The 16,003-nt window shown below is 38.3% G+C and overlaps 1 protein-coding gene across 1 annotated transcript in view; it reads left to right on the forward strand.

The window, feature by feature from the left end:
- SORCS2 (sortilin related VPS10 domain containing receptor 2) overlaps nt 1–16,003 on the forward strand; it is an 844,346-nt gene that overhangs the window by 809,223 nt on the left and 19,120 nt on the right. The window contains 5 exon segments of the mRNA XM_032789791.2: nt 3,324–3,510; nt 7,375–7,508; nt 9,661–9,784; nt 11,698–11,810; nt 13,636–13,761. Coding sequence (XP_032645682.2) covers nt 3,324–3,510; nt 7,375–7,508; nt 9,661–9,784; nt 11,698–11,810; nt 13,636–13,761 — 684 coding nt within the window.

The following is a 16,003-nucleotide window of genomic DNA, read 5'->3' on the forward strand; positions in this document are numbered from 1 at the left end:
CCCTTGATCTGCTTTGAATATTCCAGTTTCAGTGTTAGAGGGGAGTCAAGTGAGATGTAAAGAAATTGTACTTAAAATCATGTGGAAAACAGAGTACAGACAACATTAATACAGATAAATGTTCAGCCTCAGTAAAGACATGGCGGGGGGGATGATGAAGCCAAAGAGCCTGAAGTAAATTCATGCATTTCAGCAAGGCTGATGATACAGTCCGTGTCCCAGATTCATTCCTGCCCACAGATGGGGATTAGCCATCATGTCCCAGATTTTCAAAGGGTACAGCACCCACAGTGTTACAGTGGAAGCTGCTAGTGGCAGATTTGAAAATCTGGACTTTATTTCAGTGCCTAAAATAGGAGCTCTTATCTCTTTTTTGACCATCTGGCCCCAATTTTGGGTACTGGACACTTGAAAATCTGGCCCTGAGCTCTTTTGGTCTCACCTATTAAAGTAAATCACACCTTCTTGGTAATCAGATAAAACATAAGATAAAATCACTAGGAAGTAAAGGATAATGACATCTATTCTGTATAGTCCTTATTGACAGGTTTCCCTGTGTTGCCTAAAAGAGGCAACATCTTAAAGGTATGACCAGACTATAACAGTCTGATCTGTAGGATGGAGCAGTCTGATCTGTTATGTCTGTGGTTCTTAACACTTACTTATTCAGTGCCAGATTTTGCCATACTTTCTCAGGTTGAGTACTACTTTACTTTGACACTAATCCCATTGATTTCAAAGAGTCTGAAGGAAATTCATACATTTCAGCAGGCCGCCATGGTACAACCATGGACACTGATTCATTCCTGCAGAAGCCAATGGGAATACTTGCAGAGTAAGTTACTTCTCAATATGTGTCAGAATCTGACTTTAAGTAGTTATTAGCTTAGATATGGTAAGGTCAGATATATCTCCATTCTTTTCCTAATTCTCTGTGCTGTCACCATTTCATTGTTAGTAAAGAAACAGCACTTGACTATTATCTGAGAGATCAGTAATTTATCATTTCTGTTAATTGTGATGGGGCATCTAAAAATATGATTTTTGCCAGAGTAGGAATTCTGAGGTTTGAATGTGTTTCTCTGTCAATTGGCTGAACACCTAGGACATGCAAAGATGCTCAAAGGTCACAAATAGTATTCTCTCTCTCTATTAGTGATAGCTAAGCATAATACTCTGAACTATGTCTCCTTTACAAGAAACCTAACAATTTGCTGCCCCCTATGGCTGAGAATCAATAAGTCCATAACATTAGTTAGAAACAGAAAGGCAAGTTTTGCACAAGGGACCATTTAGGTCTTCTGACAATTAGTGAGCTTAAGAGAGAGATCCACTAACACCAAAGAGATGTAATATTATATCTATCTGTCACACACCATTTTAGTTTATTGCTGTGTATGAATGCCTGTTCTTAGTTTCACAGGAGCGAGGGGCTTTGGCTCACACCTGTGTTTGTCTGGGTGATACATTACTGAGTTTCTAAATAGTAATAATATTAATAACAAGAAGAGGAAAATAAGCTGTCCCAGGCTCTGCTCGCTCAGTCCACAAAATGCATGAATAAACAATGTTAAGAAAATCCACTATTCGCAGAAGAACTATGTAGATGTGTCCAAGTTCCATTGAATTTAGCTGTATTTTTCCCGTGTTCCTCTTTTGTTTTCACACCATTATTATCTTCCTATTTTGTAGAATGAAATCAGTGCTTTGAAAACATCAAGATCCCTAAATAGTATTATAGTAGGAAGGGCATTGTGAGAGCAAAAAATTCATTAAAACTCAGATCTGGTTCACAACATAAAACCTTACTCGTGTACCCCCTGGAGATAGTACGTAGGTGCTTTGCTAGCATAAGAAAGCAAACAAGCAGTATTTGCACTTTAGTGTCACCTAAATGAATTGCACTTACAAGCACACAGCTGAGGAATCTCCTTTGCTTTAAACTTTATTATGGTATTGTCTCCTCCACTAAATTCCACCCATCTGTATCCAAAGAAAATGGTGATTTGAAGGAAATGTTCACAGCAGAGGAGTATACAAGGCAGTAAACTCCTTTTGTGGGTGATGCATTCTGGAGTTGAGGCATTTGAGAACTTTGCAAGATCTTCACTGTGAGCATTCTCTCACCTTGTGAACATTTTTTCCTTTTATCTGACAAGACAGAAGAAATTCACCCAAACAGCAGCACTTAAAAAAAAAATGTTTTCCTTTCCTTTGTAACGCAAAGATCTGAAAGTTCTTGTCTGCTGTTGCCTCCTTTGATCTTCTGTTAACATCATGTTTGGGGATGAGGTTTTGAAGTATGACTTTTTCAGAGTGTGGCCTGTGTTGAAATGGAATAATGGAACTGAACATATAAAGATTTCAGGGTCATTCGAGAGGCGACAACACGTGATTTTTGAATGCTGTGATTGACTGAAATCCTTGTCTAGTCATATAATTATTGTAATGCACTGTCAGGTGCGTAGCTGCACGACTGCCTTTCCTGGATGCAATCAGAACTGTTACAATGCGTGCCCTAGGCCATGTTCTGCAAACTGCTAATGGAGAGTCTCCTGTAGCTCCAGTCATGTGTCCCTGTCCAAATGGGAGAATCTGCGTTCTATACTCACTGTCATGAATATCCCTGGTGTGTAGCCTAGTGACAATGTAAAATCATAAATGGTTATGTTTTTTGTTTTAATGAAGTTGCACATTGAAGGCAATCTTTATCATCCCAATACTGTAGGCCTGACTTTAGAAAGACAGTGTCATTTTCATGTGCAGTCGGCAGAGCTACAATGAATAAGAAATTATAGCAGATGGCTACGGTGGTATAAATGCTATGCTAGCAATAGTAACACTGTGCTAACTATACTATGCTAACCCTACACTATGCACTAGGCTTAGTCAACTGGGTTTTTGCTAGCACAGTGGACAGGGCTTATGAATCCTAGATAAGGTCAATGAATACTTATAGATTGGGATTGCTCCGCACAGTCATGTTGGTCATATCCAGAGGCGTAGTCAGTGTAGCATAATGCAGTTACAACCTGTTGACTAATCTGGAATATTTTATCCTCATTAAACTAGATCTGTGTTACAGATGAGGGAATATTAATACACACAAACACATACACATGCCACTGCCACCACCCGTCCTCCCCCTCCCCGGAGCAGGGATCGTCATTCTGTTCTGTGCTTGTATAACACGTAGGACAATGGGGACTTGGTCCATGGCTGGGGCTCCTAGGCACTACCACATACAAATAAGTAATAATAATGTGTCCTGTTTCTTTGAATCTTGGATATTCAAAACATCTCTGATCTATTTCTTCTGCTAGGGAGATATTCTAAATACCAAGTACCAGGTGGACCTTGGGGATGGCTTTAAGGCAATATACGTGAACCTCACAATGACAGGGGAACCCATTCGGCACCGTTATGAGAACCCTGGGATTTATCGTGTCTCAGTCAGGGCTGAGAATGTTGCCGGGCATGAGGAAGCAGTGGTGTTTGTTCAAGTTAATTGTAAGTTGTGCTGTTTTGTTTTTCTCTGGTTTCACTTTTGCAGCTTCACAACAACCTGATGATAGCTACAGGGCAATGATTTCCAGAAGAAATTATATTAAAGATCTTATCACCAAAATACATTTCTTTGAATTTGCTCATGCCGTAGTGCACCTGCTGCACATGGTTAATGCAGATGATTGTAAATGGGGGAGGGTATTACCAAACCAAAGGGAGACTTGACTTTAAAGGGAAGCATGGTCTAGTGATTAGATAGCAGGAGCATCTAAGGCAGGAGTAGGGGTATCCAAGTTCTAATCCCAGCTTTGACAATAAATTCCTTTGTGGTTTCAGGATCCATTTTCAATCTTGGGTGGCTAAATTTAGCCACCTAAATACGTATTCAGATACCTAAGTAAGTGACCTTATTTTCAAAGGTGTGGAGATGATGTCTTCTCTTCCCTGATTTTCAGAAGTCTCAGATCAGTGGGAGCAGTAGGTGCTTCTTACTTCTGAAAATCAGATAATTAGCTAAGAACACGAGAATTGATTAGAGACAGGAACTTAAGGCAACAGGAATAAGTGCACTAACTTATTTAGTTGCTTAATTTTAGCTACCCAAGTTTAAAATGTTGGCTTCAGTATATATTGACTTAACTGCATATTGCAGTGAGAATGTGCAGTATCACGTGAAACAGGCCATTTATTTTTCTTATAATTAAAACCAAAATAAAAACCATCAACTAGAATTCGAAGAAAATAAACAGCAGGGCACAAGGAATAGCATGCTCCATCAGAGGTTTAATGTACCTTAGTGAATTCATAATTGAAATAAAGCAGGCAGCTCACCTCTGGAACTGCATTTTCCTCCCCCTTCAGAACTCATAAGAGCTGTTTCTTCTCCTGTTCTTAGATAGGTCAAATAGAAACCCAGAAACAAATCATATAGTCAAAAAAAGGCAGGTTACTCCTCTTGTGTTCTCCAAGTACAAGCTTCATGCTTTGGGGAGTGGGATGGGTAGCCTCCATCATGAATCCTGGAACCAAATAAAAAGCAGTAAACATTGGAGCCTCTGCAGAGATTGGAACTTTTAGTGTAAGTCTATAGGAAATGGACAGTGGCTCCAGCTACCCATATTTCCTTTCTGTTAACCAGAGTCTTTGAGATGCAGCATTGCCTAGTAATTAATGCAAAGAGATCTAGGTTCTATTCCTTCCTCTGCCCTTACTGGCTGTGTGATCAGTTAGGGCCCTATCTTGCATCCATACAGATTAATTGCAAAATTCCCATTAAAAGCAAAGGGAGCGGGATTAGGCCCATAACCTCTATGCCTCCGTTTCATTATCTATTTTTTTAAAAATTCAGGTAGTAACATTTTCTTACAGTATAGTGTTCTCAGGTTTAGTTCAGTATTTGTCAGGTGCTTAGATGCCAAGCTGATAGATATGATAAACAGAAGCAGGGAAGGAGAGTGGGTGAGTGTGGGTCTGTAGAAGCAATATATGCCTGCTGTGATAGGTGAGTAAACTTCCTTTCTCCACTGAGAATTGCCTCACTCTTGGGAGACTGACGAGCAGTAAGAACCTCTGAAGGATTGCCTTCCCAAAATGTCCCTCTCATTTGACTTCTGTATTGGGAGATGAGTGATGAGTGAAGGATGTAAATGGAGTTTCATCTGGTGGATTTACAAATGGCAGAGGGGGAGGTATTTCTCAAGTGTAAAATGATGCTGTATCTAATCTGGTGTTGGAACACTAATTTGATTAGTATTGAGTACAAAGGCCAATCCACTAGGATAATCTCTAAACTGATTTTGAGTTTCATCCCCCCTTGTATCCCCTTCCGTATTCCCATCGGACTTTAATCCAATGCTACAAACAACCTTGGAGTCGTATAAAAGTATTTTGTCTTGTCCAGGGTCAATAGGTACTTTTCATCTGATTTATGTAGTCCTGGTAAATTGTGAGGTTTGAAGAAGATGAACAGGACAATTAAGATGGAATCTGGAAATTCTAGAGTAATTTAGGTTGTGGGCTCAGAAACACCTTATCCCGTAGAATATCATGAAAGTAGAATAAGCCATAAACACGAATATCTCAAAATTCTTTTTACCTGATGTAACAGTCAGGAGGAATGCAGTTTTGAGGGACAGAGGTCAAAGGCAGAGTTCATGAAACTTGTCAATACTAAACTCAAGCCCCATGAATAGGAAGTCCCAAACTGCAGGACAGATATGCACCAGATCTTTAAAGAAACTTTTCATTGTGGGATGTACCAAAATTATGAGTCTCTGATCCAGAGGATAAGCTGCTGCAGCCAGTACTAGGGGCTAGAGCAAGGCTCAGTTCTTTGAAAAAGCAAGTACTTGGACTAGAGTAAAGGAAATTGTGGAACATAGGCATACCCACAGTGACTGTGAATTGGACATGAATGGGCAATGATGTAATTAGTGCAAAGAGGGAAAGGAAAGACTCAGAGTGATGTCTGGATTGAGGCTAATGGCTCTGAATGACAAAGAGATGTTTAGGTTTCAGAGTAGCAGCCATGTTAGTCTGTATCTGCAAAAAGAACAGGAGTACTTGTGGCACCTTAGAGACTAACAAATTTATTTCAGCATAAGACTCATAATCTCTGGCTGCCCTAGGGTGACCAGATGTGCCTATTTCGTAGGTTTCAGAGTAGCATCCATGTTAGTCTGTATCCGCAAAAAGAACAGGAGTACTTGTGGCACCTTAGAGACTAACAAATTTATTTCAGCATGAGCTTNAGTCTGTATCTGCAAAAAGAACAGGAGTACTTGTGGCACCTTAGAGACTAACAAATTTATTTCAGCATAAGCTTTCATGAGCTACAGCTCACTTCTTTGGATGCATAAAACGGAATATACAGACAGGATATATTTATACATACAGAGAATATGAAAAGGTGGAAGTATGCATACCAACAGGAAGAGTTGTTTAGAATGCAGAGAGAAATGATAGGATGGATTCATTATATATAATAACTTAATTGATGTTTGTAAAGCACTTTGGGTTTCTGAAATGAAAGGTGCAATATCAGTAAAAAAAATAAGTGTTAAAAGCCTCCAAGCTTTGAGTGCTTTTCTGAAACAAATATAATTCATGCCTCCTATAAAGATTTTCTTTCAATATTATTTAGTAAACATTTTTAGGGACCAAAATATAATGAGACTAGTAAGAACAGAGATTTTGAAGTGATGCAGTTTTTGTAAACTGCCTGCAAATATAGCCTCACTAGGTAAAACTTCAGAAAGGGACAAATTTACTCTAAAAGCATGTGTTTAATGTACAGAAGTTATACATTTAAATTTTGCAAATCAATTACTTTAAAAATCTGTCTATTAGAAGCTATATATTTATTGGATATTATGCTGAATATTAGCCTGACTAAAAAAAACAACAAGGAGTCTGGTAGCAACCTGACTGCTGATACTTTGTAATGAAAATGAACAGTCAGCATCATTCTTCTCAGATTTTGCCTTAAAAATATCAGAGGCCTGGTAGAATTTCCATCAATTTTATCTTTGATTACTTTCCTTTTCCATCTTTTTTTTATAAACTGGGCTAAATTTACTTATGATCTTCTATGTCAGACATGCACAAGAAAGACTTATACAGGTGCATCAATAAATCACATTGCTCTGGATTTTTATTTGTGACCTCCTTTGTTTAATTAAAATGTCCAGAATTTACCTTCAACTCTTTTCATTGATGCATGCAGAAAACAGGGAGGGAGAAAAGTAAATTCAGGACTTTGTTCTGTGCCGGTGAGACTGCTGCAGAATTGCTGCACAAGAGAAAAACCAGAGGCATTCAATAAATTGATGGATTCTTGATTAATGTCCTTTTTGCAACTCTGTTCAGCTCCACTGCAGGCTTTACGTCTAGAAGTGGTTCCAGTCATTGGGAGAAACCAGGAGGTGAATTTAACAGCCATCGTATTGCCCAAGAACCCTAACTTGACAGTCTTCTACTGGTGGATAGGAAATAATCTTCAGGTACACACAACATTTCATTGGAGATTTTTTTATAGCCTCTCTTCAGTAAGGATTGTGTCTAACATCTATTCCTTTCAGGAAAATACTCTCCTGGTGTACATGACATTTTGCAGAATACCTTCTGTTTCAAACAGTCTATGATACCATCTATTAGATGTTATTTAAACTCCATTCAGTGATCATGAACTTTCTCTGTTCCTTTCCCATTATTGCTATTTTTGTGATTCATTTTTTATTGATTTTCATAAACAAAAATATAAATGACTTGCAGTTTGTATGTTACAGAGTACCACATATTTCACAGGATATCCAATAGAATTATGTAATTTAAGCACCTTTATAGTTTGTCAAAGCTGAAAAATCAGACAATAACACAGACACAAGATGACACAAGACACAAGGGTGGTGGTAATTATTATTATTATTAATAATAAGATACAAAGAAATAGGCAGGAAAGGGATGGAGGAGACCTCAGGTATAACAGAAGCCTGGCATTATTTGAGCTATCTCAGAATTCTTTATCCAAGTGTATCAGGAAACAAGGTCCAATTTTTTTGAATTCGTATCATTGCTCTCTATGTCAATACGCTGTTCTTTCGCTGCTTACTCAGACAGGTTCAAATACCAGTGCTCTATTTTGGGCATAAACCTACTTCTCCATTTTTGTAAAATCACACACTTGATAATCATTGCAGCCTTTAAGAACCAAAATCTTGGTGGTGGAGTTAAACCCAGCGTATTACGTACATACGCTAAGGTATAATTCTCATTTGAGGACTGGTTGCAGAAATCAAGCACCATTTTCTCTCTTGTGTCCGCCTGACCATATGCATCAGGTTTTCTTTTTCTTTATTACAATGTCAACAAACTTCAGAGGATAAGGGCCTCATCTTGCACAACTTCTGTGATGTCCATTATTGCTATTTATGTGTAAATGGAAATTTCTCGTTTAGAATCAGGTTACTTCTCCAGATCATTTCCTTTAGTGGAGTCACAAGTGTGTTGCAATTCACCACCTTTAAGGAAACTGTGATGTAATGCATCTGGGATTATGGCATCAGTGAATTATGAGAGCTTCTATTTATGTGATCATTAGAAGAGATGGGAATTGAAATACTGCACAGAAATATATACTTCTGACTAAGTCTGTTTCTGTGATGTTATATTTTTTACAGTTTGTTATAAAGGGATGAAGTTAAGTCTAAAAAGGCAATGACAAAAAAGGTGCTCACACACCATAATTATGGTCATAGATAGGTTAGATACATGGATCATAAAACGTTAAAAATCCAAATATTTCTACTGGGACAGGATTATTCTCTTCTGTTCATTTGGGCTAATTATCTTTTAAAATAATTATTTTAAAGTGTATGAGTACAATGTAGTGCTCATAAGAGAGAGACTAAGATTACTGCTTGAGGGAGGAATAGTTCAGACAAGCACCATGCACCAGTCCATTATTCTAGTCTTGGGTCTTTCTTGAGCCCGGAATGCAGATCACTTGATATTATGTGGTGGATCTGTGATGTGCACAAATATGGACAAAGCACCTAATTCTGCAAGGTACAGAGCATCTCAGGTCCCTTTTGATATCTTTGGGAGTTGCAGAAGTGCACTAGGGCACCTGTATGGATCGGGCACTAAAATCAGGCCACAAAATTAATTTAATTGTAACTCATGATAGAATCTGAACTCAGGTGTGTAGAGGGGAAAGACCTATGCACTGAGGGCCTGACCCAGAGCCTAGTGATGTCAATGGGAGTCTTTACAGTCATTTCAGTAGGCTTTGGATCAAACCCTAATAGTCTCTCAGTTATATTAGAAGGAGGATCTGCTCAGTCTTTAAAAATGCGCGTCCCTTAGCTTTGTAATTCCAAAGTCAAACACCAGATTTTGAACACTGTTTAAGTATATTTTATATGCATTTTCTGAATGAAGGACTATTTTAGTTTTCAAGTATCCAACACAGGGCAAACATAGCTGGTGGTAGAGAACTGGAATTCACTGATTAGTCTAACCATTGATTAAAATCACAGGAAAAAATCAATCTATTATTTGATCCTTCCAATATATTTCAATCATTAGTCCTTCATACACATTTATTTCATAATTCTTCCTAGCATTCTTTTTTAAATTTTCCTTCTCTTTTAGCCACTTCTCACTTTGGACAGTTTTTTGGTGACAAGATTTGCTGAGACAGGTGAGGTGAGAGTTACAGTGCAGGCCTCCTGTGGGAACTCCATGCTGCAGGATTCCAAGATTGTCCAAGTTTTTGGTGAGACCATTTTACTCCCTCGTATTTTTTGTCCATTACATGTACATGTATGTACTTTACAGTTGCTCTTAGAGACCAGATCCTATTGTGAAATTTTATCCAATGCCATGTTAAACTCCTAAACTTAATTCACTAATCTATTCTGTAATGAAACGCCATTGAAATGAACGGAGAGAGGCTAAGGAAGAATTTGACCTGTATCCTGTATAGAAAATGCTTCCATGTTATTCCAAAGCACCACAGATAACAGTTGTCTTAAAGCAGCATTTTGGGCTATAACTGTAGAATACTGTAGAACTTATATGTTTTTATAATATTTTCAGGCATTCTGTTGATCTTACTACAGAAAGAATAATGTGAGAGGAGAGAAGTTCAGTGGGGCACATACTTTTATCATAAAAAACTTGAAAGAATTTGCCTGTTGTGATAACACCTCTTTGCTTAATGATTTGGGCATTTCTCTAGGAGTTTGGATTAGAAAGAGCTGCTGAAAAATGTTAAATGACCCTTTTGCCAATAGGCTGCATTAGATCTCAGTGTATTTTGCTGTGCTATGTAATGTGCTGACGAGGCCTGATGTACCATGAAAAATGTAAGAAGGAAGAAGGAATATTTAAACTTGTATATCTCCTGTCAAATCTGGGTATCAGGGATATCTAATAAGTCTTACTTTGCTAAGGTTTGTAAATATGGAGAGTTAAAAGCTTCATATATCCTGGGGACACTCAGAGTGATACTTAGCTATTGTCCTAATATTCCAAGCAGACTCTGCCCTTTTTGCTTGTAATATGCTTTTTAATGACATCATGGTAAACATCAGAATTCAAGCTAAATAGAGCATTTGTAAACCTCTTGCCCTGTAACAAATGGATTTCATGAATGCCTGTGATACCATTTATAAATCCCTCAGCTTTTCAGAGAGCTTTAAAAATATAACCCCATTAGCATGGCTTGTAAGCCTATCATGCTTCTTACTTTTCACTACTGCAGCTGCTGTTAGTATTGGCAAATCCTGAGTCAAAGACCAACGGGGCATTGGGGTTGAGAAAAATAAAGACATCCTTAGAAAAAATAAATATAAAAATATGATTCTGTCTAAACTGCCCAAGAGATCACCTTTGGATCATTCATGCATTCCAAAGGATCTCTTTCTCTGCTTTGCATTAGGTTCTTCAGGTATATTTCCAAGAAGTCTGTAAGAAGAAAGGAAAGAATACAGAATCCTGTTTACTAAGGAACTGTCCATTTCTAATATTTCAGTTATTTTTGGATTATATTCATAGAAATGTTGGGAGTGTAGCTTATTTATTCTTTTAAACAATGCAGTAGTTAGCCATTGCCATATCATTTCTGTTCATATTTTCACAGCTAGATTATAAAAAATATAAAGAAATATTCATTTTACATGAAAAAAGGAAAATGCAATGCGCAAGAAACAGATGTTTATGATTCAGTAAGAATCAAGTCCATAGAATCATGCCCATTTAAAAACAAAAGAACCCACAGTTTTATGTATGGTGTAATATCTTAATGAAAAATTACTGGAAAGATAATTTTCAGTGGAGTATATGAAACTTGACTTAATGTTTTCCATGTTGTCTTTGATTGGTGGCGAGAAATATTTAGACATAAGATGCTGGGAAACTGGGGAAAATACAAAAATCTAGTATTGGTCCATGCTACCTAGACTGTAAACTCCTTGGGGCAGGAACTGTCTTTCATTCTGTTTTTGTACAGCACCTAGCACAGTGGGGTCCTGGCCTGAAAATGAGTCTTGTACGAGCTTCTAAAAATACAAATAACAACAATAATAATGCTAATAAAGCTTTTTTCCAGAGTTGTTATTTTCTACAAAACTGTTTTGCCCCAATTCTCTTTGAATTGTTCAAAAATGTTTCTTTTCCTGTTTCCAGATCATTTTCAAGTTCTTTCCCTAAAGTTTACTAAACATCTGGACATGTACAACCCCAACATACCAGAGTGGAGGGAAGACATAGGCCTGGTAGTAACACGACTTCTTGCAAAGGTGCTCTCTCAGTTTGCTCATAAACTGCTCCTTCTCCAGTCATAAAGTTGAAGGTTAAGTTAATGCCTTCCCATTTAGAAAAAAACAGGCGGGGCAGAACAATAAAACTATCCCCATGAGCGACATTTAAAAGCAGTTTGAGACCAGTGTCACTTGTGTAAATAGCCATAGATTACATTATTGCAGTACTGCCAGTTTATTTCCAACACAGCCTAATTGGGAATTAACAATAAAGACTCCTCTCAGGGATTTTGGGGCCAGGTGGAAATATTAACAAATACTTTGACTTTGTGAAAAAAGTGTAACATGAATGTGATGTAGTTAGGGATTACTAAAAGGGTACTATAATATACAACATTTAGTCTTTGATAGTTTTTCGTTGTTTTTTTTAAATAATAATTTACAGCTTTGCATGTGTAACTCTGAAAATTACAGAAAATATGTAAGGAATTAATTTGCTTTAGCCACTTCATGTAGATTGCAGGTACGGATAAGACTTAGATTCAGATTCAGGGCTTAATTTGTGCTAGAGCTTGCTAGGGCTGAGTCCCAGCACCTCTAGGCTTGGCAGTTCATAGCCCCAGTACCTCTTTGCTTGCCGCATCAGTTATGAACATAAAAAAATTGCTTGAGTGTCGGCACCTACTTGCTTGAGCCCTGGCACCTCTTTCATTACAAATTAAGCACTGCTCACATTTGAACCCTGAATTGTCCTGTAGATTACTTAAGTCAAGCTTCACATAACAGCATTGTAACATAAATAAAGAGTAGTGCCATTAAGGTAGGGAGCACTTGAGCAATAATATTCAGGTGCACACACTGCCAGAGATAAGCACATATTGAATTCAGTCAAGGAGCATAGGTTATGACCCCAGTGGTAAATATTTATAGAAATAGTTATCACCAAGGAAACACAGAGCCATATTGTCAAAGGGTCCAAAGTGAAGTCAGTGAACTTACTCTGGATTTGCACCGGTATAAACCAGATCAGGATTCTGACCTTCTATTTTACACCTGTTTCACCCCAGTTTATAACCCCAACACCTACTAAATGCCAAATAGAGTGAGTTCCATTAATCACACATATCAACTTCTACCTATTTCATAATGTACATCTGCCTGATAAGTGTCTTCCTTCCATCCCCCACTCCCCCACCAATCAAATTGGCTCCACATCTTAACTTTTAAAAAATCATATACTAGATACAGTTATATGGATTTTCAGAGACTGTTTGACCTAAGGACTATGAGATTAGACCAGTGCTTTTCATTAAAATCTCACAACAGCCTTCCTACATATATCACACAACACAAGAATTTGTGACGAATGGTAACATTTTCAAAAGTGATGGTGTCATTTAGAAGCCTACGTCCTACTGAATTTCAATGAGACTTAGGCTCCTAAGTGTCTAAGTCACTTTTGAAAATGGAACTTGTACTTCTAAGACACTTAGGTGCTTTTTGAAAATTTTATCTTGGAAGATTGCATGCTCACTGCACAGTTGTGGTGAACCACGAACCACTTAGACTTCAGTTCTCTCTTTCCCATGATACCCATTAGAGCTCTTTGCTATGTATGATAACACTTCTAATTTTCAAAGAGCTTTTCAGATCTCTGCTAATTAACGTAAAGTTTTGTGCCACTTTCTAGCTTCCAGTGACTTCTGTAGAATTTTCTCTACATATTAAAAATCTTAACACCAAAGACCAGATCCAGAAAACCATATCTGAAAGTAACTACATGTTTATTTATTTTTTGTATAATACTGACAGTATAAAGTTAGCATGCAGGCCTGTAAATCTGTGCATGTCTTTTTCTCTTCAGGAAACTAATATCCCTGAAGAAACACTGGTGACTGTGGTGAAACCTGGTCTGCCCACAACTGCTGATTTGCTTGTGCTGCTTCCAGCAAACCAGCCAAAGCGGAAGAGAAGTATAACTAGTGATAAGGTAGCCAGAACAATCTGTGTCTGATTAGGGCCAAATCTTCATCCCATTGAAATCAGTGACAATACTCGTACTGGCTTCATTGTTGGGCCTTACACACCTAAATGTCATCCACCCTACTACTTCTTGGCATGACCTACGTAAGGCTAGCAGCAAGTATGGTCTTTGTCTTTAGTAGAGTGCGGTGCCTGCTCCTTCCCTGGGCACCCTGGGATGGAATCTACCCCAAAGGCAACAGGAAGAGAGCAGGCCATGGTCTTGCTTCCTCCTCTAGTCCAGCCTATAACGTGGGGTGGCATGTAGTAGGGAATGTGCTGCAGTCTCTGAATTCCTCTCCAAGCTCCTTCAGGGACAGTGTGTCTCTATACCAGCCCCAAATGGTATCAAAATATTTCTCAGGGATGGCTAATATTTGTCTGTTGTTACATCAGCAACTAAAGTGATAACATATTAGTCTATAATGATCCAGTAGATTAAAATTCTCTCATCAGGAGTACAAGCCATTGTGGAAACCACATATTTAGAACATTAACATTTTTGATTAGAGGAGAGAAATCCTCCTCGCTGACTTCAGAAATATATTAGACCTCAGATTCTACTGACTCAAGACTTTAGGATTTGGTCTATTACATGAAGAGCAGGTAGTTTCTGTCCTAATGGTCAGGAAGCTTATTCAGGTACTGAGGCAACAGGAGCAAAGACTTTAAGTGCAATGTTTTTAAGAGACTAGTTCAGGAGGGGAATATCTTACAAATAAGAAAGTTCAGAGAATAGGCCACAATATCTATCTAGCCAGAGTGCGTCTACTGGTAGGCAGGCTCCAGCTCCCTGGGCGGCATGGTACAATACCTAGTTCATGGAATTGCTTAAAGCGGCGAATCTCAGAGTATTTTGATGTGGCTTCTGAGTATTCGAGCAGGAGACTTTAAACTTAACTTTTAACTTTCAGAATTGGGTAAATTAGGATTGAGAATGGTCTTAATGCAAGAAAAACATCCGTAGTCTCCCCCTGTATCTCAGTGTGAAGTTTTGGAAGACTGAAGTCACCATTAATTTCCAGGAAGCACTGTGTTTTAATAGATAGTTCAGAAAGCCCTATGCCAATTGTGGCTTGCAGCAGGTGGGTATCATCACCTTGAAACTCTTAACTTCTTCGCTCCTTTTAAGGAATGAGATGCTGATTTATGATGAAAGTGTATCTTTCTGTTCCAAGTTTATGTGGAATGGACTTCTACAGTAGTTAAAAGCAACAGATTAAGACAGACCCCTGTGTCCTGCTGTTTGTTTGCTTTTTTTAAAAAAAAACAACACCTAAATGTATTCAGATTAGCTCCCTTTAAATCTCAGCTATTATTAGTGGTCTGCTTCCAGGCAGCTTGAAGAATACCATCAGTTGCATTCAATGCTGCCTCAATGTTTTCATGGTCAGATCTGAACCACCGTTCCAGATATTCCAAGAGGAAAGACATAAAGGACCACACTGAGCTGCTAATGATTTGGAGAAATTCCTAATATCAGAACTGGAGAGAAATGAAAGCAATTTAGTATTGCACAATTTGTACGATAAAGATCCCCATCTGAGAGCTAACTAATGTCTATTGGAGCTAGTGGTGCACCAAAGGAATGCCAAAGTCAGGATCGAAAAGATAAATCTGGGAGTATCTATATATTCTTCATCATACTTATATGTTGCTGACAGAGTCCAGTCAGCATTCAGCTGGGGGTGGGGCATACAAAAGGGCATACGGATATCAGGAGCAGATATAGCACCTCCATAGACACTAGAGGGAGTGTGTTCCCTGGTAACTTTTCTGCACAATGGGAAGAGGTGCAGCATGCAGCTTCCTCACCACAGCCCTGCAGCTGCTTACTGGTGTACAGTAACTCCTCACTTAACATTGTAGTTATGCTCATTAAAAATGCGACTTTAAGCGAAACAATGTTAAGCGAATCCAATTTCCCCATAAAATTGATGTAAATGAGGGGGTTAGGTTCCAGGGAATTTTTTTTCACCAGACAAAAGACAATATTATATACACACACACACACACACTCTACACTGCTCTACAGCCAAAATGCTTCTGAAATAAATGTAGTCAAACTTTACTAATTCTGGGTCACTGATAATGAAAATGATGCTTAAAATTGTTGATTGGCTCTAGTCTAGCTGTTGGGCTCCAGACTACAACAGTGGAATCTCCTGGCAGGTGATGTTAGGGTTTCTATGTCCCGTGACCGTCAAAAG

Source organism: Chelonoidis abingdonii, chromosome 5 (assembly GCF_003597395.2).
Source record: "Chelonoidis abingdonii isolate Lonesome George chromosome 5, CheloAbing_2.0, whole genome shotgun sequence".
Lineage (NCBI taxonomy): Eukaryota > Metazoa > Chordata > Testudines > Testudinidae > Chelonoidis > Chelonoidis abingdonii.